Below are 23,062 nucleotides of genomic sequence, written 5' to 3' on the forward strand. Positions count from 1 at the left end.
GCGCGGATTTTGAGTGGCGGAGTTTGTGCCGTGCAGATTGAGGGGTACAGTTTGAGGGGTGGAGTTTCAGGTGTAAAATTTGAGGAGTGTAGTTTTACAGGTGTAATTTTAGGGGTGGAGTTTGAGGGCTGGAGTTAGAGGCATGGCGTTTGAGAGGTTGAGTTTGAGGGGTGGAGTTTGGGGTAGAGTTGGAGGGATTTAGTTTGACGTGTGGATTTTGAGGGCGGAGTTTGAAGGGCGGAGTTTGGCCTATGTCAGGATGCTGTTCATTGACTATAGCTGAGCATTTAATACCATCATTCCCACAATCCTGATTGAGCAGTTACAGAACCTGGGCCTCTGTACATGCCTCTGCAATTGGATTCTCGACTTCCTTAACTGGAAGACCGCAATCTGTGCAGATCGGTGATAATATCTCCTCCTCACTGACAATCAACACTTGTGCTTAGCCCACTGCTCTACTCTCTCTATACCCACGGCTGTGTGGCTAGGCATAGCTGAAATACCGTCTATAAATTTGCTGATACCATTGCTGGTAGAATCTCAGATGGCGACTAGAGGGCGTACAAAAGCGATATATACCAACTAGTGGAGTGGTGTCACAGCAACAACCTTGCACTCAATGTCAGTAAGACAATAGAGGTGATTGTGGACCAGTAAGGGTAAAATGAAGGAACATACCAATCCTCATAGAGGGATCAGAAGTGGAGAGAGTGAGCAGTTTCAAGTTCTTGGGTGTCAAGATCTTCGAGAACCTAACTTGGTGACAGGAGCCAGGCTGTTCTCCTTGTGGACAAGTAAATTAAAGTGTGATTGAGGAACGAGTGTGATGCACTGTCAATAACTCTCAGAGACGGGAGGTGAACTGCTTTTATTAGCAGCAAAAGGGAGCACAGCATCTCAGAGACTGAGGGAGGAGCAGTGCCTCCAATCGCCTTTATACAGGGGTCTGTGGGAGGAGCCACAGTAGCAGTCAGCAGAGGGGCATGTCCAGACAGGTATACATAGTTTACCACATTAACCCCCCTTTGTTTTAAAAGAGAGTCCCCACGGGGCAAAGTTTCTTACAAGTATATTTACAGGTTAAGTCTATTAGGCGGTCTAGTCTGTCGCTGTGATCTACGTAACACCGGTGGTGATTGCCCCGGTGACGGTGGTTGTGCTGGCTCCAGCCTGACTTGAGGTGCCAGCCCGTTAGGCATCAGTAATCCCTCATGCGTGTGCGTGGCGCCCGGTATGGGAGTGTTGTGAGGAGTCTGTGTAGGGCTTGGTGTGTGCGGTGTCTTGTGGGTATATACATCAGTGGGTACGGGGTTCATAGTCACTGTGGAGTGTTCGGGGTAGGGGTCTGGTGCTCCTGCGGGCGCCAGGTCACAGACGGAGACCGTGTCCTCCCGCCCATCAGGTAAGACCACGTAGGCATACTGGGGGTTTGCATGAAGTAGGTGAACCCTCTCGACCATCAGGGAGTATTTATTGCTCCTCGCATGTTTCTGGAGCAGCACTGGCCCTGGGGACGTCAGCCAAGCCGGTAGGGTGGTCCCAGTGGCTGACTTCCTGGGAAAAGAAAAGAGTCGCTCACAAGGGGTGGCATTGGTGGACGTGCATAACAGGGAGCGGATGGAGTGGAATGCCTCGGGGAGGACCTCCTGCCAGCGAGAGACTGGCAACCCCTTTGACCTAAGGGCTAAGAGTGTGGCCTTCCACACTGTGGCATTCTCCCTCTCCACCTGTCCATTCCCCCCGGGGATTATAGCTCGTGGTCCTATTAGTAGCAATACCCCTAGCCAGCAGGTACTGGCGCAGCTCATCACTCATAAACGAGGACCCTCTATCACTGTGGATATAGCAGGGATATCTGAACAGAGTGAAGAGCTGGCGCAGGGCTTTTATGATGGACGTGGCAGTGGTATCGCAGGGGATGGCAAAGGGGAACTGCGAGTACTCGTCGATTATGTTGAGAAAGTATACATTGCGGTTGGTGGAGGGAAGGGGGCCCTTAAAGTCGACACTCAGTCGCTCAAAGGGGCGGGTGGCCTTGATAAGTTGTGCCTTTTCAGGACGGTAGAAGTGCGGTTTGCACTCAGCGCAGACTTGACAGTCCCTAGTCAACGTCGTGATTTCCTCAAGGGAGTAAGGCAGGTTCCGGGTTTTCACGAAATGGTAGAGTCGGGTGACCCCCGGGTGGCAAAGATCTGCATGGAGGGCGTATAGCCAGTCAAGCTGCGCGCTGGCACATACTCCCCAGGATAGGGCATCAGGGGGCTCATTGAGCCTTCCAGGCCGGTACAGGATGTCATAGTTGTAGGTGGAGAGTTCTATTCTCCACCTCAAAATTTTATCATTTTTGATTTTGCCCTGCTGTCGGTTGCTAAACATGAATGCAACTGAGCGCTGGTCGGTCAGCAAGGTGAACCATTTGCCGGCGAGATAGTGCCTCCAGTGCCTAATAGCTTCCACTATGGCCTGGGCTTCTTTCTGCACCATGGAGTGCAGAATTTCAGGGCCTTGAAGGGTACGAGAGATGAATGCTACCGGCCTTCCTGCCTGATTGAGGGTAGCAGCCAGCGCGAAGTCGGAGGCGTTACTCTCTACTTGGAAGGGAATGGTCTCGTCCACCGCATGCACCGTTGCTTTGGCAATGTCCCCTTTAATGCGGCTGAGCTGAGAGGGGAAATGTGGTGGACTTGACCGGGGGCGGGCCTTGTCTGCGTAGTGAGGGACCCATTGGGCGTAATAGGAAGAGAAGCCCAGGCACCGTTTGAGGGCTCTGAGGGTGGTGGGAAGAGGGAGTTCCAACAGGGGGCGCATACGGTCGGGGTCAGGGCCAATGACCCCGTTCTCCAGGACATACCCAAGGATAGCAAGTTGGGTGGTTCCAAACACACACTTGTCCCTGTTATAGGTAAGGTTAAGAGCTTTGGCCACTTGGAAAAATTGTTGGAGTTTGGTTTCGTGATCCTGCCAGTCGTGACCGTGGATGGTGATGTTATTCAGATATGGGAATGTGGCCTTCAGTTGGCACTGGTCCACCATCCGGTCCATTTCACTCTGGAAGACCAAGACACCATTCGTGACACTGAAGGGGACGCGCAGGAAGTGATAGAGCCTGCCGCCCACCTCGAAGGCGGTGTAGGGGCGGTCCTCCGGGCGGATGGGGAGCTGATGGTAAGCGGATTTCAGGTCTATGGTCGAGTACACCTTGTACTGAGCTATCTGATTGACCATATCCGCGATGCGGGGTAGGGGTACGCGTCAAACTGCGTGAACCTATTGATGGTCTGGCTATAGTCCACGACCATCCTATTTTTCTGCCCGGTCCGAACTACGACCACCTGGGCCCTCCAAGGACTTGTGCTTGGCTCAATGATCCCCTCCCTGAGTAGCCGCTGCACCTCCGACTTAATGAAGGCCCTGTCCCCCGCGCTGTACCTCCTGCTTTTAGTTGCCACAGGTTTGCAGTCGGGGGTCAGGTTGGCGAACAGCGGTGGGGGAGGGATCTTGAGGGTGGAAAGGCTGCAAGTGGTGTCAGTAGCGCGGCTGTTGGCATGGTGCTGGGTGGGATGTGCAGGTTGGTGTGTGTGTGTGGTCAGTAGCGGGGTATATGATGACGTCCCACAGAACTGAGGATTTCTGACAGTGATTGGTGGGTGGGGCCTGTCATACTCCATTGTCACACTTTTCAGGTGGCTCTGGAAGTCGAGCCCCAATAGCACAAGGGCACACAGTTGAGGCATGACCAGTAACGCAAAGTCCCGATATTCTGTGCCCTGCACTACCAGTGTCGCTACACAACCCCCCCCCCGGATGTCTGTGGAATGCGATCCAGAAGCCATGGTGACCCTCTGGCTTACCGGCTGTGTCACGAGTCAGCAGTGTTGCACCGTGTCCAGGTGAATAAAACTCTCAGTGCTGCCCGTGTCAAACAGGCAGCTAGTCCTGTGCCCCTCCACCAGGATGTCCATCATTGACCTTGCGAGCTGGTGTAAGCACCCATGGGTCGGAGGCGGGGTGAGTTGGTGCTGACAAAGATGGCTGCCCCCATGCCTCGCACGTGGCGGGCAGGCAAGATGGCAGTGACCAAGATGGCCGCCCCATGCCTCGCAAGCGGCGGGTAGGCAAGATGGCAGCGACCAAGATGGCGACCCCCATGCCTCGCACACGGTGCTGCTCAACCCCACTTGTGGTTTAGACTTACAGGCCTTGGCGAAGTGGCCCTTCTTTCTGCAGCTGGAGCAGGTAGCTTCTCGGGCTGGGCAGCGTTTTCCGGGGTGCTTTTCGAGTCCGCAGAAGTAACACTGCGCGGACTTGTGACTGGCAGCAGCTGTGGTCGACTTGCCAGTGGGTTGCGGGGTCTGCAGCGTCCACGGGGCCGGCGGGAGATCACGTGCCTGGACAGCTTCAGTGTTGTGCAGAGCGGCCTCCAGCGTGTCGGCCAGCTCGATTGCCGAATGTAAGGTAAGATCGGCGTGTTCCAGCAGCCACTGGCGCACGTACACTGACCTGATTCCCGTAACAAAGGCGTCTCTTACTAGCAGCTCCGTATGCTGTTCTGCCGTCAGTCCCCTGCAGTCGCAGGCCCGCACGAGTGTCTGTAGAGCCCGGACAAACTCAGCGCTCGACTCACCGGCCCACTGCCGCCGTGTCACTAAGTGATGTCTTGCGTAGATGGTGTTCACTGGCTGCCAGTATTGTCTTTTGAGGGCATCCATTTCACCCTGGTAGTCCGTTTGGTCTCTGATCATGGAGTAGACCCTTGCACTGACTCTGGAGAGGAGAACCCTGCGCATCGTGGCAGGGTCGGTCACATGAATCTCCTCCAGGTACGATTCGAAGCATGCTAGCCAGAGTTCGAAAGCGTCGCTGGCTTCCTGGGATTGAGGGTTGAGATCCAATCTGTCGGGTCGTAAAATGCTCTCCATGTTTTAAAACTGCTGCTAATAAAATTGATGCACTATCAATAACTCTAGGAGACGGGAGGTGAACAAAAGGCTTTTATTAGCAGCAAAAGGGAGCACGGCATCTCGGAGACTGAGGGAGGTGCAGTGCCTCCAATCGCCTTTATACAGGGGTCTGTGGGAGGAGCCACAGGAGCAGTCAGCAGAGGGGCGTGTCCAGACAGGTATACATAGTTTACCACAGAGTGCAAGCTTCCGGAAGAAGCTGCAGAAGATCGTGAACCTAGCCCAGCACATCACACAAACCAATCTTCCATCCTTGGACTCACTTTACACCACACGCTGTCGGAGTAGTGCTGCCAGGATAATCAAGGATAAGTCCCACCCAGCCAACATACTGTTTGTCCCACTTCCCTCTGGGAGAAGGTTCAGGAGAATGAAGATATGTACGGCCAGATTTGGGAACAGCTTCTTTCCAACTATGATAAGACTGCTGAACAGATCCTGACCTGGATCTGGGCCGTACCTTCCAAATATCTAGAACTAACTTGCACTACCGTACTTTCCCTTTTCTATTTTCTAATTATGATTTATAATTTAAATTTTTATTATATTTACTTTGATTTGTACTTCAGGGAGTGCGAAGCGCAGAAACAAATATCACCGTGATGATTGTACGCTCTAGTATCAATTGTTTGGTGACAATAAAGTATTTGTATTTGTATTTTAGAATCCAGCTAATTTGTGATGCCAGCAATCTCTGACACTGAGCCTCACCCTACGGTTCAGAGCAGTGGTGATAATAGGGAATTTGATAGATAAGGAAACAGACGGTTGGGGTTTTTTTGGACACTATACTGACACAGGCAGCGAACCTCCACTTCCAGATTCATGAAGAGACCGAAAGTTTTCACAGGCGGGGCATCGGGTACCCACACCAGGTAATCCATGAACTGGTCCCATGTCCTACAAGTCAACAGAAAACTCACAGGCCCGACTGCTCCCAAACACCCCGGGACACCCACTCCGCCGTGCCGAAGGAGCTCGTGAAGTTGGAGCAAGTTGGCCTGCATCACCACGCCTTTTACCTTCTATGTCCCAAACCCCAGAAGCCGTCATTGAGCTGCCTCCGGACAGTAGAGGCCACACGCATCCCGCTGCTGTGCTAAGGGAGCCCGTGGCCGCAGATTACCCAGCCGCGCGCTCCCGACACCCATCCTGGTGACACCCCGCGTGTTCCCGACTCCTGTTTCAGTCGCACCTGGGCTACCCCAACAGGAACCACGCACATCTGAAACTAACCCATGCTCCACTCCTGTGCACTCCTGTCATTAACCCTCCATCCCTAAGGGGCATTAACGGGCACATGGATGGGCAGGGATGTGGGATTAGTAAAGGTTGGCATCAGTATCAGCACAGACGTGGTGGACTGAAGGTCTATTCCTGGGTTGAATTTTCCATATTCCGTCGCAATTGATCTCCTCATCCAAATCACTGATGTTAATTTTCGACCATTGGTACCTGGAAACCAATCCATGTGGTATCCAGCTTCCCAACCCTTTCATTTTTTTTTCTGTGTTGTTTTCACGTAATTCAGTGTAGTTTTTTTTATCACCATTGTCCTGAAAAATGTCTCATTTTTACTGTGTACTGTATCAGCAGTTACAGTCGAAATGACAATAAAAAGTGACGACTTGACTTTGCCCAATCCTATTAATTTTTAGTGTTCTGTTTAGACAGCCTTAATAATAAATTCCGGCATTTTCCTGACAATTGATGTCAAATCATCATTGTTATGTGTGTCCTATATGACGTGGGCAGTTATGGTCTTTGACCATGACTGTTCTTGGCAAATTTTTATACAGAAGTGGTTTGCCATTGCCTTCTTCTGTGTAGTGTCTTTAGAAGATGGGTGACCCCAGCCATTATCAATACTCTTCAGAGATTGTCTGCCTGGTGTCAGTCACCACATTACCAGGACATGTGATATGCGACAGGAACCAGTTTACATACTACTCTTTTACTTAAACATGTACCCAATTCTCCAATGCAATTACATTGTGAATATACAGTAAGTACATAACAATAAAGAAAAAGATCATTTTAAAGTCTGTAGGATATTTATTAGAAACACAAATCATTACAATAATATTATTTAGTAAGTCATTCAAAAAAGATTTCCATTTAGAATTTCCATTAGGGTTAGGGTATTAGGAATTTCCATTGATGCTGTCCTCACCTGGAAGGACTGTTTGCGAGGACTCCAAAAACTCTTGATGCCAGTGAGGCCAGAAATAGGAAGATTATACAGTTTAACAAGTGGCTAATGAGTTGGTGTAGAAGGGAGGGCATCAGATTTTTGGATCATTGGGCTGTCTTCCAGGGAAGGTTTGGTAGTGCTGCACAGAGGAGTTAAACTAGAGTTGCATGAGGATGGGAACCAGAGTGCCAGAACAGTTAGTGGGAGACATGCTGGTAAGACCTCAGACAAAATCAGGAATCAAAAGATTGGGCATGGTGCGACTAATGTTCTGAGCTGCGTATATTTCAATGCAAGAAGTATCGCAGGAAAGGCAGCTGAGCTCAGGGCATGGATCAACACCTGGAATTATATTGTATCCATAACTGAGACTTGGTTGCAGGAGGGGCAGGATTGGCAGCTCAATATTCTGGGGTTCCATTGTTTTAGACATAACAGAGTAGGAGGGATTAAAGGAGGAGAGGTGACATTACTAGCCAGGGAAAATGTCACAGCAGTGCTCAGTTAGGACAGACAAGGGAACTTGACTAGTGAGGCGCTGTGGGAGAAATTAAGAAATAAAGAAGGTATGACCACGTTAAGGGGCTATATTACAGATGATCTGCACGATTTAGAGGATCAAATATGTAGAGAGATTGCAGACTGTTGCAAGAAATATCAGATGGTTATTGTAGGTGATTTTAACATATTGACTGGGACTCCAATATGTAAAAGGACTAGATGGTATAGAGTTTGTCAACTGTGTTCAGGAAAGTTTCCTTAATCAGTACATAGAAGTCCCATTGAGAGAGAGTGCAGTACTTTATCTGCTATTCGGGAATGAGACAGGGCAAGTGACAGAAGTTTGTGTAGGAGAACACTTTTCATCTAGTGACCATAATGCCATTAATTTCAAAGTAAATATGGAAAAAGATAGATCTGGTCAGCGGCTTGTGTTTCTGAATTGGAGAAAGGCCAATTTTGATGGTATCAGAAATGATCTGGCAAATGGGATTAGGACAGGCTGTTTTCTGGCAAAGGTTTACTCATTAAGTAGGAGGCCTTCAGAAGTGAAATTTTGAGAGTATAAAGCTTGTTTGTGCCTATCAGAATAAAAAGGTAAAGATAATGTTTAGGGAACCTTGATTTTCAAGAGATATTGCAGCCCTGGTTAAGAAAACAAAAGGAGGTACATAGCAGGTAGCAACAAATGAGGTGCTTATGGTGTATAAGAAATGCAAGAGAACATACAAGAAAGAAATCAGGGAGGCTAAACGAATGCATGAGATTGCCTTAACAGACAATGTGAAGGGGAATCCTAAAAAATTCTACAGATGTATCAAGAGCAAAAGGATTACAAGGGACAAGATTGGTCCTCTGGAAGATTAGAATAGTAATCCATGTGTGGAACCAAAAGAGATGGGGGAGAGCTTTAATGATTTTATGTTGCATCTGTATTTACTCAGGAGATGTGTGTGTGCGCCCTTAGCTCCTATGATGGTGTGGGGCGCCATCATGAAAAGCTTTTTGCACTGATCTTTTTTCAGTGATTGCTCATCATACAGCGTGTCTTGGGCATCTGAAACCTGGCGGAGCCCATCCTTCTCCAGACTCAGGAGATGGACAGTCTATATAAGTAAGGCAAAGCAGCATTGACATCATGGACCCTATCCATATTAGAGGAGGAAATGTTTGCAGTTTCAAGGTAAAGTAGAGTAGATAAATTGGGACCAATATCCTGGTGGGGTGGTTTGCTAAGGCTTTTGGGGAGAGTTTAAATTAGAATCGCTGGGGGTGGGGGGGGGTGGGAACTGAACTGAAGAGACGGAGGAAGGGGCGGTTGGCTCACAAATTGAGAAAGCTTGTAGACCGTCTGAGAGGGAAGATAGGCAGGTGATGGAGAAGGGATACACTCAGACTGATGATTTGAGATGTGTCTATTTTAATGCAAGGATTATCATGAACAAAGTGGATGAGCTCAGAGCGTGGATCAGTACTTGGAGCTATGATGTTGTGGCCATTACAATGACTTGGATGGCTCAGGAGCAGGAATGGCTACTTAGAGTGCCAGGCTTTAGATGTTTCAGAAAGAACAGGGACGGAGGCAAAAGAGTTGGGGGCGTGGCACTGCTGATCAGAGATGGTGTCATGGCTGCAGAAAAGGAGAAAGTCATAGAAGAATTGTCTACTGAGTCTCTGGATGGAAGGTAGGAATATGAAGGGGTCAATAACTCTGCTGGGTGTTTTTCATAGACCACCCAATATTATTAGGGACATCGAGAAGCAGATAGGAAGACAAATTCTGGAAAGATGCAATAATACCAGGGTTGTTGTAGTGAGAGATTTTAATTTCCACGATATTGATAGGCATCTCCCTAGAGCAAGGGGTTTAGATGGAGTAGAGTTTGTTAGGTGTGTTCAGGAAGATTTCCTGACACAATATGTAGAAAAGCCTATAAGAGGAGAAGCTGTACTTGATCTGGCATTGGGAAATGAACCTGGTCAAGTGTCAGCTCTCTCAGTGGGAGAGCACTTTAAAGATAGTGATCACAACTCTATCTCCTTTACCACAGCATTGTAGAGGGATAGGAACAGACAAGTTAGGAAGGTGTTTAATTGGAGTAAGGGAAAATATGAAGCTATCAGGCAGGAACTTGGAAGCATAAATTGGGAACAAATGTTCTCAGGGACATGTACAGTAGAAATCTGGCAAATATTCAAGGGATATTTGTGAGGTGTTCTGCGTAGGTATGTTCCAATGAGACAGGGAAAGGATGGTAGGGTACAGGAGCCGTGGTGTACAAAGGCTGTTGAAAAGTTAGGCTGAAGAAGAGCTTACAGAAGGTTAAAAAAAACTAGGTAATGATAGAGATCTAGAAAATTATAAGGCTAGCAGGAAGGAGCTTAAGAATGAAATTAGGAGAGCCAGAAGGGGCCATGAGAAGGCCTTGGTGAGCAGGATTAAGGAAAGCTCCAAGGCATTCTACAGGTATGTGAAGAGCAAGAGGATAAGGCATGAGAGAATAGGACCAATCAAGTGTGAAAGTGGAGAAGTGTGTATGGAACTGGAGGAGATAGCAGAGGTACTTAATGAATACTTTGCTTCATTATTCACACAGAAAAGGACCTTGGTGATTGTAGGGATGACTTACAGCAAACTGAAAAGCTTGAGCATATAGACATTAAGAAAGAGGATGTGCTGGAACTTTTGGAAAGCATCAAGTTGGATAAATCTCTGGGACCGGACAAGATGTACCCCAGGCTATTGTGGAAGGTGAGGGAGGAGATTGTTGAGCCTCTGGCAGTGATCTTTGCATCATCATTGGGGATGGGAGAAGTCCAGAGGATTGGATGGTTGTAGATGTTGTTCCCTTATTCAAGAAAGGGAGTAGGGATAGCCCAGGAAATTATAGACCAGTGAGTCTTACTTCAGTGGTTGGTAGCTGATAGAGAAAATCCTGAGAGGCAGGATTTATGAACATTTGGAGAGACATAATATGATTAGAAATAGTCAGCATGGCTTTGTCAAAGTCAGGCCATGCCTTACAAGTCTGATTGAATTTTTTGAGGATGTGACCAAACACATTGATGAAAGTAGAGCAGTAGATGTAGTGTATATAGATTTCAGCAAGTCATTTGATAAGGTACCTCATGCAAGGCTTATTGAGAAAGTAAGGAGGCATGGGATCCAAGGGGACCATGCTTTGTGGATCCAGAAGTGGTTTGCGCACAGAAGGCAAAGAGTGGTTATAGACGGATCATATTCTGCACAGAGGTCGGTGACCAGTGGTGTGCCTCAGGGATCTGTTCTGGGACCCCTTCTCTTCATAATGTTTATAAATGATCTGGATGAGGAAGAAGGGGGATGGGTTTTGTAAATTTGCTGATGACACAAAAGTTGGGGGTGTTGTGGATTGTGTGGAGGGATGTCAGAGGTTACAGCAGGACATCGATAGGATGCAAAACTGGGCTGAGAAGTGGCAGATGGAGTTCAACCCGGGTAAGTGTTTTGTGGTTCATTTTGGTAGGTCAAATATGATAGCTGAGTATAGTATTAATGGTAAGACTCCTGACAGTGTGGAGAATGGGCAAAGAAGGGGCAGATGGAATACAGTGTCACAAAGTGTATGGTCATGCACTTTGGTAGAAGAAGTAAAAGTGTAGACAATTTTCTAAATTGAGAGAAAACTCAAATATCAGAAGGGCAAAGAGACTTGGGAGTCCTAGTGCAGGATTATCTGAAGGTTTCTTGCAGATTGAGTCAGTGGTGAGGAAAGCAAATGCAATGTTAACATTTATTTCAAGAACACTAGAATATAAAAGCAAGGATGTAATGTTGAGGCTTTATAAAGCACTGGTGAGGCCTCACTTGGAGTATTGTAGGCAGTTTTGGGCCGCTTATCTCATAAAGGATGTGCTGACATTGGAGAGGGTTCAAAGGAGGTTCACAAAAATGATTCCCATATTGAAAGTCTTGTCATATGAGGAGTGTTTGATGGCTCTGGGCCACTGCTCAGTGGAATTCAGAGGAATGAGGAGTACCTCATTGAAACCTATCAAATGTTGAAAGGAACAACACACACAAAATGCTGGTAGAACACAGCAGGCTAGGCAGCATCTATAGGGAGAAGTGCTGTCGACGTTTCGGGCCGAGACCCAGGTGAAGTGTCGCCTCACCTGGAAGAACTGTCTGGGGCCCTGAATGGTGGTGAGAGAGGAAGTGTAAGGGCAGGTGTAGCACCTGTTCCGTTTACAAGGATAAGTGCTGGGAGGGAGATCGGTGGGAAGGGATGGGGGGGGACGAGTGGACAAGGGAGTCGCGTAGGGAGCGATCCCTGTGAAAAGCAGAAGGGGGGGGAGGGAAAAATGTGTTTGGTAGTGGGATCCCGTTGGAGGTGGCGGAAGTTACGGAGAATTATATGTTGGACCTGGAGGCTGGTGGGGTGGTAGGTAAGGACAAGGGGAACCCTATCCCGAGTGGGGTGGCGGGTGGATGGGGTGAGGGCAGATGTGTGGGAAATGGGAGAGATGCGTTTGAGAGCAGAGTTGATGGTGGACGAAGGGAAGCCCCTTTGTTTAAAAAAGGAAGACATCTCCTTCGTCCTGGAAAGAAAAGCCTCATCCTGAGAGCAGATGCGGCGGCGACGGAGGAATTGTGAGAAGGGGATAGCCTTGGCGGCGGAGACAGGGTGGGAAGAGGAATAGTCCAGGTAGCTGTGAGAGTCTGTAGGTTTATAGTAGATATCAGTAAATAGGCCATCTCCAGAGATGGAGACAGAAAGATCAAGAAAGGGGAGGGAGGTGTCGGAAATGGACCAAGTAAATTTGAGGGCAGGGTGAAAGTTGGAGGCAAAGTTAATGAAGTCGACGAGCTCAGCACGCGTGCAAGAGGCAGCGCCAATGCAGTCGTCGATGTAGCGAAGGAAAAGAGGGGGATGGATACTGGTATAGCCTTGGAACATGGACTGTTCCACAAAGCCAACAAAAAGGCAGGCATAACTGGGACCCGTACGGGTGCCCATGGCTACACCCTTGGTTTGGAGGAAGTGGGAGGAGCCAAAGAAGGCCTTGATAGAGTGGATGTGGAAGTGATGTTTCCTATGGTGCAGGAGTCTAAGACCAGAGGACACAGCCTCAGTATAGAGGAATGTCCTTTTAGAACGATGAGGTGGAATTTCTTTAGTGAGAGAATGGTGAATCTGTGGAATTTGTTGCCACAGGTGGCTGTGGAGGCCAAGTTATTCGGTATATTTAAAGCTGAGGTTGGTAGATTCTCAATTGATCAGGGCATGAAGGGATATGGGGAAAAGGCAGGGGATTGGGGCTGAGAGGGAAAAAAGATCAGCCATGATGAAATGGCAGAGCAAACACGATGGGCCAGTTCTGCTCCTATATCTTGTGGTCTCATGGCTTTTTGCTTTTTGAACAGTTGCTCCAGCACAGAAGGGAGTTTTTCTGATTAGCTTCAGGAGCAATTATTCACTATGAATTAAATGTGACATTATTAATACTGCCAGTTGAGAACTGACAACTGGATCCAAGTGTTGGAAATTATCTCAAACAAGTAACAACTGAAATTCAGTGAGTTGCCAGTTCACTCTAGGTTACCCCATATGCTACAGATTAAATTCCATGTGAATTACTATGCATAAATAATAAATTAAACTTTGTACAATAATTTATAAATTACATTAGGATTGAATTAAATAGTTAAAACTGAAGCACAGTCCATCATTTTATAGGATCCAGTGAACTTGGCATCACTTATCACCTTCAGCATCAGGTACACTGTAATGTTCTTGTGACTGGAAATGTTCCTCACAGAACTCACGGATACGCTTACATGCTTCCAACATCAAGTCTTCAGGAACAGTCACAACCACTCTGAAGTAGTTTGGATACTCGAAGCACTACAGATGGAAGATGAGAAGTTAAACATTCCAATTAAACCCTCCTGTTGTTGCTGGCATAAATGGAAGAGATCATCATCTTTCCCAACTGTTTCTAATGTATCAGAAGATGATGATGCAGATATCAGAGAAATCTGAGGAAAGTCAACCTGTAATACACCAGACAAATTCCTGGGGTAAGATAATTGGATAATGGGCTATTATTTAAATGGGGAGAAAATCTCTCAGTGATCATCAGTGATGCAAAGGGAATTAGAAGTTCTCGTGCAAAACCCCCAGAAGGTTAATTCACAGTTGAGTCTGTGGTAAAGAAAGCAAATGCAATGGTGGCGTTTATTTCAAGGGAAATAGACTACGAAAACAAGGAAATAATGCTGAAGCTTTATAAGACTCTAGTCCGACTGCACTTGGAATATTGTCAGCAGTTTTGGGCCCCTTATCTAGGAAAGGATGTGTTGTCATTGGAGAGAGTCCAGAGGAGGTTCATGAGGATGATCCCGGGAATGAAAGGGTGAATATATGAGGAGCGTTTGGTGGCTTTGAGCCTGTACTCACTGGAATTTAGAAGAATGCAGGCAGATTTCATTGAAACCTACTGAATGTTAAAAGGACTAAATAAAGTGGGTGTGAAGAGGATGTTTCCTCTGATGGGGCGACCTTTAAGAAGTAAGGAGGAAATTTTTTAGACAAAGAGAAACGTAGAAAACCTGCAGCACAATACAGGCCCTTCAGCCCACAAAGCAGTGCTGAACATGTCCTTACCTTAGAAATTACCTAGTGTTACCCATAGCCCTCTATTTTTCTGAGCTCCATGTACCTATCCAGGAATCTTTTAAAAGACCCTATTGTATCTGCCATCACCACTGTCTCCAGCAGCCCTTTCCACGCACTCACTACTCTGCGTAAAAAAGAAAGGCCGAGTTCACTCAACCTATCCTCGTAAAGCATGCTCCCCAATCCAGGCAACATCCTGGTAAATCCCTGCACCCTTTCTATGGTTTCCACATCCTTTCTGTAGTGAGGTGACCAGAACTCCACACAATACTCCAATTGGGGTCTGACTAGGGTCCTATATAGCTGCAACATTAACACTTGGCTCTTAAACTCAATCCCACAATTGATGAAGGCCAATGCACTGTATGCCTTCTTGACCACAGAGTCAACCTGCGCAGCAGCTTTGAGTGTTCTATGGACTCGGACCCCAAGATCCCTCTGATCCTCCACATTGCCACGAGTCTTACCATTAATACTATATTCTGCCATCATATTTGACCTACCAAAATGAACCACAAAACACTTATCTGTGTTGAACTCCAAATGCCACTTCTCAGCCCAGTTTTGCATCCTATCAATGTCCCACTGTAACCTCTCTCAGCCCTCCACACTATCCACAACACCCCCAACCTTTGTGTCATCAGCAAATTTATTAACCCACCATCCACTTCCTCATCCAGGCCATTTATAAAATTCATGAAGAGAAGGGGTCCCAGAACAGATCCCTGAGGCACACTGACCTCTATGCAGAATATGACCTGTCTACAACCACTCTTTCCCTTCTGTGGGCAAGCCAGTTCTGGATCCAAAAAGCGATGACCCTTTGGATCCCATGCTTCCTTACTTTCTCAATAAGCCTTGCATGGGTAACTTATTAAATACCTTACTGAAATCCATATACACCACATCTACTGCTCCATCTTCATCAATGTGTTTAGTCACATCCTCAAAATATTCAGTCAGGCTCTTAAGGCGCCACCTACCTTAGACAAAGTCATGCTGACTATTCCTAATGATATTATGCCTCTCCAAATGTTCATAAATCCTGCCACTCAGGATCTTCTCCATCAACTTACCAACCACTGAAGTAAGACTCATTGGTCTATAATTTCCTGGGCTATCGTTACTCCCTTTCTTGAATAAGGGAACAATATACAAAACCCTCCAATCCTCAACAGCCTCTCCAGTCCCCCTTGATGATACAAAGTTCATTGCCAGAGGCTCAGCATCTCCTCCCTCATCTCCCACAGTACCGTGGGGTACATCTCGTCGTGCCCCGATGACTTATCCAACTTAACGCTTTCCAAAAGCTCCAGCACATCCTCTTCCTTAATATCTACATGCTCAAATTTTTCAATCCACTGTAAGTCATCTCTACAATCGCCAAGATCCTTTTCCATAGTGAATATTGAAGCAAAGTATTCATTAAGTACCTCTGCTATCTCCTCCAGTTCCATACACACTTTTCCACTGTCACACTTGATTGGCCCTATTCTCTCACGTCTTATTCTCTTCCTCTTCACGTACTTGTAAAATGCCTTTGGGGTTTTCCTTAATCCTGTCAACCAAGGCCTTCTCATGGCCCCTCCTGACTCCCCTGATTTCATTCTTAAGCTCCTTCCTGCTAGGCTTATAATATTCTAGATCTCTATCATTGTCTAGTTTTTTGAATCTTTCGTAAGCTCTTCTTTTCTTGTTGACTAGATTTACAACAGCCTTTGTCTACGATGGCTCCTGTACCTTACCATCCTTTCCCTGTCTTATTGGAACGCTCCCTATGCAGAACTCCATGGAAATATCCCCTGAACATTTGCCACATTTCTTCCCTATGTTTCCCAGAGAACACGTTTCCAATTTATGCTTCCAAGTTCCTGCCTGATAGCCTCATATTTCCCTTACTCTAATTAAACACTTTTCTAACTTGTCTGTTCCTCTCCCTTTCCAATGCTATGGTAAAGGAAATAGAATTGTGATCACAATCTCCAAAATGCTTTCCCACATCTGACACCTGACCAGGTTCATTTCCAATACCACATCAAGTACAGATTCTCATCTTGTAGGCTTATCTACATATTGTGTCAGGAAACCTTCCTGAACACACCTAACAAACTCCACCCCATTTAAACCCTTCACTCTAGGGAGATACCAATATATATTTGAGAAATTAAAATCTTCCACCACAACAACCCTGTTATTATTACACCTTTCCAGAATCTGTCTCACTATCTGCTCCTCGATATCCCTGTTACTATTGGGTAGTCTATTAAAAAAAACACCCTGTAGAGTTATTGACTCCTTCCTGTTCCTAACTTCCAGCCAAAGAGACTCTGTAGACAATCCCTCCATGACTTTCTCCTTTCCTGCAGCCATGACACTGTCTCTGATCAACACCCCCACCTTTTTTGCCTCCCTCCCTGTCTTTTCTGAAACATCTAAAGCCTGGTACTTGCAGTAACTAATCCTGCCCCTGAGCCATCCATGTCTCTGTAATAGCCACCACATCATAGCTCCAGGTACTGATCCATGCTCTAAGCTCATCCACTTTGTTCAGAATACTCCTTGCATTAAAATAGATGCATCTCAATCCATTGTTCTGAGCACGTCCCTTCTCTATCACCTGCCTATCCTCCCTCTCGCACTGTCTCCAAGTTTTCTCTATTTGTGAGCCAACTGCCTCTTCCTCCATCTTTTCCATTCAGCCCCGACCTCCCAGCAATTCTAGTTTAAACTCTCCCCGCTAGCCTTTGCAAACCTCCCTGTCAGGATATTGTTCTCCCTGGGATTCAAATGTAGCTCGTCCTTTTTGTACAGGTCACACCTGCTCCAAAAGAGGTCCCAATGATCCAGAAATCTGAACCTAATCATGACTTGGAAAGTTCTGAGAGAGGTGGCACCCAGATCTGGGAGCGAAGTTTAAAAGGGGAAAGCTTTGCAGGAACTCAGCAATAACCAGCTCACCTATCGTGAGTTGGAGAGCAGGGAAGGTTCAGGCATAAAAGGAGTGGTCTAAGGCAGAGTGGTAGGGCTTTGGCTCATTCAGGCTTCAGCAAGGTAATTGGGTAAGTGGACCGTTCTTTTTCCTTGCATTTTTTTTGGAGGAATAGAGAGCATGTCTGTAGGGTTAGTACTTTGCTCTGGGTGTCAGCTGTGGTAATCCTGGGTATCTTCCAGTCTCCCAGATGGCCACATCTGTGCCAGGTGCACCAAGATGCAGCTTCTGAGAGACTGTGTTAGGGATTTGGAGCTGCAGCTTGCAGATTTAAGGAAAATGAGCAGAAGATAGGAGCTACAAGGAGTTAGCCACCCCAAGGCTGCAGGAGGTAGATAAGTGGGTGACTATTGGGGAAGGGATGGGAAGAGATCAAATAGTAGAGAGCACTCCTGTGGCCATCCCCCTCAATAATTGTTATCTCATTTTGGATGCTGTTTAGAGGGGTGACCTGACAGAGAATGACCACGGCAATCGGATCTCTGACACTGAGCCTGGTTCCATGGTGCAGAAGGGAGAGAAGATAAAGAGGAATACGGTAGTCATAGGGGATTCCATAGTGAGGGGAACAGACAGGAGGTTCTGTCAGCCTGTTAGAGATACCCACATGGTGTGACACTTCCCAGGTGCCAGGGTATGGGATTTCTCTGATCAGGTGTAGAGTATTCCGAAGGGAGAAAGTAAACAGCCATAAGTCTTGGTACATGTCAGTACCGATGACATAGGTAGAAAAAGGAAGGAGGTCCTGAAGAGAGAATTTTGAAGAGGGAATTGGGTAGGAAGCTGAAAAGCAGGACCTCCAGGGTGATAATCTCAGTGTTGCTGCCTGTGCTATGTGCTAATGAGTGGAAGAGTAACATGATCAGGCATATTAATTAATGCATGGCTGAGAAACTGGTGTAGGGGGTGGGGCTTTGTGTTCCTTGATCTTTGGGACCTTTTCTGAGGGAGGTACAAATGTACAAAAAGGACAGGTTACACCTGAACTCTAAGGGGTCCAATATCCTACCAGGCAGGTTTAATAGAGCTGTTCAGGACGGTTTAAACTAATTTGGCAGTGGGATGGGAACCAGAGTAATAGGGCTGAGGAAGGGGAAAGCAGAAATAAATCAAAGGCAGCATGCAACAGAGATGATAGAAAGGACAGGCAGGAGATGAGGCATAATCACAGTCACTGGGATGAGTTACAGGGCAATAGAGATGTAGTGCAGTTAAAACAGAAAGCTGGACTGGAATACTGAAATGAAAGAGTTATATTTGAATGCACGCAGCATAAGAAATAAAATGGATGATATTGAACTTCAGCTGCAGATTGACAAGTATGACGTTGTGGCCATCTCTGAAACCTGGCTAAAGGATGGCTGCCTTTGGGAGCTGAATGTCCAAGAATATATGGTATATTGGAAAGATAGGTTATTAGGCAGAGGGGGTGGTGTGGCCCTGTGTATAAGAAATAATATTAAATCATTAGGGATGACATAGGTTCAGAAGGTGTTTAGTCTCTATGGGTTGAGTTAAAAAATGACAAAGGTAAAAGGACCCTAATAGCAGTTGTATATAAGCCTCCAAACAGCAGCTGGGTAGGGGATTACAAATTACAGCAGGAGATAGAAAAGGCATGTGAGAAGGGCAATGTCATGATAATCATTGGTGATTTTAACATGAAAGTGGATTGGGAAAACCAGGCCAGTACTGGACCTCAAGAGAGAAAATTTGTAGAATGCCTATGGGGTTGCCTTTTTAGAAGAACTTGTTATTGAGCCTACAAAGGGGTTGGCTGTGCTGGATTGGGTGTTGTGCAATGATCCGGAGGTGATAAGAGAGCTTAAGGTTAAGGAGCCCTTGGGAAAAAGTGCTCACAATATGATTGAATTCACTTTGAAATTTGAGGAGAAACTAATTTCCAATGTGTTAGTTTTTCAGTGGAATAAAGGAAATTACAATGGCATGAGAGGGGAACTGGCCAAGGTTAACTGAAAAGAGACACTAGCAAGAAGAACAGCAGAGCAGCAACAGCTGGAGTTTCTGCAAAAAATGAGGGAAGTGCAAGACAGATATATAAGAAGAAATTTTCGAATGGAAGAAGGACACTAACATGGCTGACAAGTCAAGTCAGCCAAAGTAAAAGCAAATGAGAGGGCATACAAGGAGGTCAAAGCTAGTGGGAAGTTAGAAGATTGGGAAGCTTTTAAAAACTTGCAGAAAAGAACTACAAAGGTCATTAGGAAGGAACAGATGAATTATGAAAGGAAGCTGGCGACTAATATCAAAGAAGATACTAAAAGCTTTTTTAAGTATATAAAGGATAAAAAAGAGTTGAGGGTAGATATAGGACCTATAGAAAATGACGCTGGAGATATTGTAATGAGAGACACAGAGATGGCAGAGGAACTGAATGCATATTTTCCATCAGTCTTCACTGTGGAAGACATCTGCAGTATACCAGACATTCAAGAGTATCAGGGAAGTGAAGTATGTGCAGTGAAAATTACGACTGAGAATGTGCTCAGGAAGCTTAATGGTCTGGGGGTGGATAAATTTTCTGGACCTGATGGAATGCACCCTCGAGTTCTGAAGGAAGTAGCTGGAGAGATTGTGGAGGCATTAACAATAATTTTTCAACAATCAATAGGTTCTGGCATTGTACTGGATGACTGGAAAATTTAAATGTTACTCCACTATTTGCAAAGGGTGGGAGGCAGCAGAAAGGAAACTATAGACTTGTTAGCCTGGCATTACGGTTGGGAAGTTGTTGGAATCAATTGTTAGGGATGAGATTACGGAGTATCTGGAGGCACACGATAAAATAGGCCAAAGGCAGCATGATTTCCTGAAAGGAAAATTCTGCCTGACTAAACTACTACAATTTTTTGAGGAAATTACAAGCAGAGTAGACAAAGTAGGAGATGTAGTAGATGTGGTGTACTTGGATTTTCAGAAGGCCTTTGACAAGTTACTGCACATGAGGCTGCTTAGCAAGATAAGATCCCATGGAAATGCAGGGGAGTTAATAGCATGGCTGGAACATTGACTGATTGGCAGAATACAGAGAGTGGGAATAAAGGGATCCTATTCTAGCTGGCTACCGGTTACCAGTGGAGTGCCACAGGGGTCGGTGTTGGGACCGCTGCTTTTTACGATGTATGTCAATGATTTTGACTATGAGATTAATGGATTTGTGGCTAAATTTGCTGATGATACAAAGTTAGGTGGAAGAGCGGGTAGTGTAGAGGAAACAGAGAGCCTGCAGAGAGACTTAGATAGTTTAGAGGAATGGGCAAAGAGGTGGCAAATGATATACAATATTGGAAAGTGTATGGTCATGCACTTTTGTGGAAGAAATAAATGGGCAGACTATTATTTAGATGGGGAGAGAATTCAAAATACAGAGATGCAAAAGGACTTGGGAGTCCTTGTGCAGGATACCCTAAAGGTTAACCTCCAGGTTGTGTCGGTGGTGAAGAAGGTAAATGCAATGTTGGCATTCATTTCTAGAAGTATAGAATATAAGAGCAGGGATGTGATGTTGAGGCTCTATAAAGCACACGTGAGACCACACATGGAATTTTGTGTGCAGTTTTGGGCTCCTTATTTCAGAAAGGATATACTGACATTGGAGAGGCTTCAGAGAAGATTCACAAGAATGATTCCAGGAGTGAAAGGGTTACCATATGAGGAAAATCTGGCAGCGCTTGGGCTGTATTCCCTGGAATTTAGGAGAATGGGGGGGGGGGGGGGGAATCCCATAGAAACATTCTGAATGTTAAAAGGCCTGAACAGATTAGATATGGCAAAGTTTATTTCCCATGGTAGGGGAGTCCAGGACAAGATGGCACAACTTCGGGATTGAAGGATATCCATTTAGAGCAGAGATGCAGAGAAATTAGTCAGAGGGTGGTAAATCTGTAGAATCTGTTGCCACAATTTGCTGTGGAGGCCAAGTCATTGGGTGCATTTAAGGCGGAGATAGATAGGTTCTTGATTGGTTAGGGCATCAAAGGGTATGGAGAAGGCAAGGGAGTGAGGATGACTGAAAGAATTGGATCAGCCCATGAATGAATGGCGGATCAGACTCAATGGGCTGAATGGCCTACTTCTGCTCCTGTATCTTATGGTGAATCTGTGGAATGTTCTGCCACAGACTGCAGTGGAGGCCATGGGTATATATAAGGTGGAAGTTAATAGATTCCTGATTGGTTGGGGAATCAAGGAGTATGGTGAGAGGGCAGGCGTATGTTGTTGAATGGGATCCGGAATCAGCCATGATGAAATGGCGGAGTGGACTCGATGGGCTGAATGGCCTAATTCTGCTCCTATGTCTTATTGTCTTGTGGTCTTAAGGTCCTATCATGCACAGCCAAAAGAGTTAAATATTTGTTCTTCGGAGCTTAGAAGAGTGGAAGTGAACTGATTGAAGCACATGATCTCAATTGAGCATGGAAGATTGATGCTGCCATGGGAGAAAGTCAAATGTGGTCACAGGATCAAGTGGTGGTTGCTTGATACTGAGATGTATTGGAATTTTGTTACACCAATATCCTTGCAGGCAGGTTTGCCTGACCTGTTGGGGAGGATTTAAACTAATTTGGCAGGGGAATGGAAGCCAAAAACAAAGGGGCAGAGAATGAGCAATTGGTGTGCAAGGAGATGTAGTGTGTAGCAAGACTGCGAGGAAGGAAAAGCAGCTGATAGGGTAAAACTGCAATTTGTTGGATGGGTTGTAGTGTGTCTTTAAACTAAACAGTAGGTTCAACAGTTTGAAAATGGGAAGAAGGGAACAGAGAGTGCAGGAGAGGTTGTGAAAGTCTCCAGAATACACAGAGATAAATAGGGATAAGAATATAATCCACTAACATGGGGGAAAAGGGTGATGAACACAGTACTGAGATGTTATATTTGAATATACACACCATATGGAATAAGGTAGATGCACATTTAGTAGAGGGAGTGAGGAGGCTCTGTTGGTAAAAAATTAAATAAAATACTTAGAAAGAGGTGGCATAGGATAGTTAGATGCAAAAACCTTGTGGTTAAAGTTAAGAAAATGCAAGGGTAAAAAGATCCTGATGGGAGTTATGGAGACCATAAGACACAGGAGCAGAATTAGGCCATTCAGCCCATTGAGTATGCTCTGCCATACCATCCTGGTTGATCCTGGATCCCACTCAACCCCATATACCTGCCTTCTTGCCATAACTTTTGATGCCTTGAACTATCAGGAAACTATTCATTTTCACTTCAAATATACCAACAGACTTATCCTCCACACCTGTCTGGGGCAGAGCATTCCACAGATTCACTACTCTCTGGCTAAAGAAATTCCTCTTAACTCAGTTCTAAAGGGTCACCCCTCAATTTTGAGGCTGTGCCCTCTAGTTCTGGACACCCCCACCGCAGGAAACATCCTCTCCATATCCACCTTATCTAGTCCTTTCAACATACGGTAGGTTTCAATGAGATTCCCCCTGAATTCTTCTAAATTCCAGTGAGTACAGGCACAAAGCTGCTAAACGCTCCTCATATGTTAACCCCTTAATTCCCAGAATCATCCTCGTGAACCTCCTCTGAACTCCCTCCAATGAGATATCTCCCTCTGAGATATGGGGCTCAAAACTGTTGACAATATTCCAAGTGCGGCCTGACTAGTGCCTTATAAAGCCTCAGCATTATCTCCTTGTTTTTATATTCTATTCCCCTTGAAATGAGTGTCAACATTGCATTTACCTTCTTTACCACAGACTCAACCTGTAAA

At 46.0% G+C, this 23,062-nt stretch overlaps 1 protein-coding gene across 1 annotated transcript in view; it reads right to left on the reverse strand.

Moving 5' to 3' along the window:
* Window positions 1-6,999: 6,999 nt before the first annotated feature.
* tat (tyrosine aminotransferase) overlaps window positions 7,000-23,062 on the reverse strand; it is a 149,474-nt gene continuing 133,411 nt past the window's right edge. The window contains exon 12 of the mRNA XM_073070550.1: window positions 7,000-13,547. Coding sequence (XP_072926651.1) covers window positions 13,398-13,547 — 150 coding nt within the window. The 3' untranslated portion in view covers window positions 7,000-13,397. The remainder of the gene's footprint in view (window positions 13,548-23,062) is intronic.

Source organism: Hemitrygon akajei, chromosome 17 (assembly GCF_048418815.1).
Source record: "Hemitrygon akajei chromosome 17, sHemAka1.3, whole genome shotgun sequence".
Lineage (NCBI taxonomy): Eukaryota > Metazoa > Chordata > Chondrichthyes > Myliobatiformes > Dasyatidae > Hemitrygon > Hemitrygon akajei.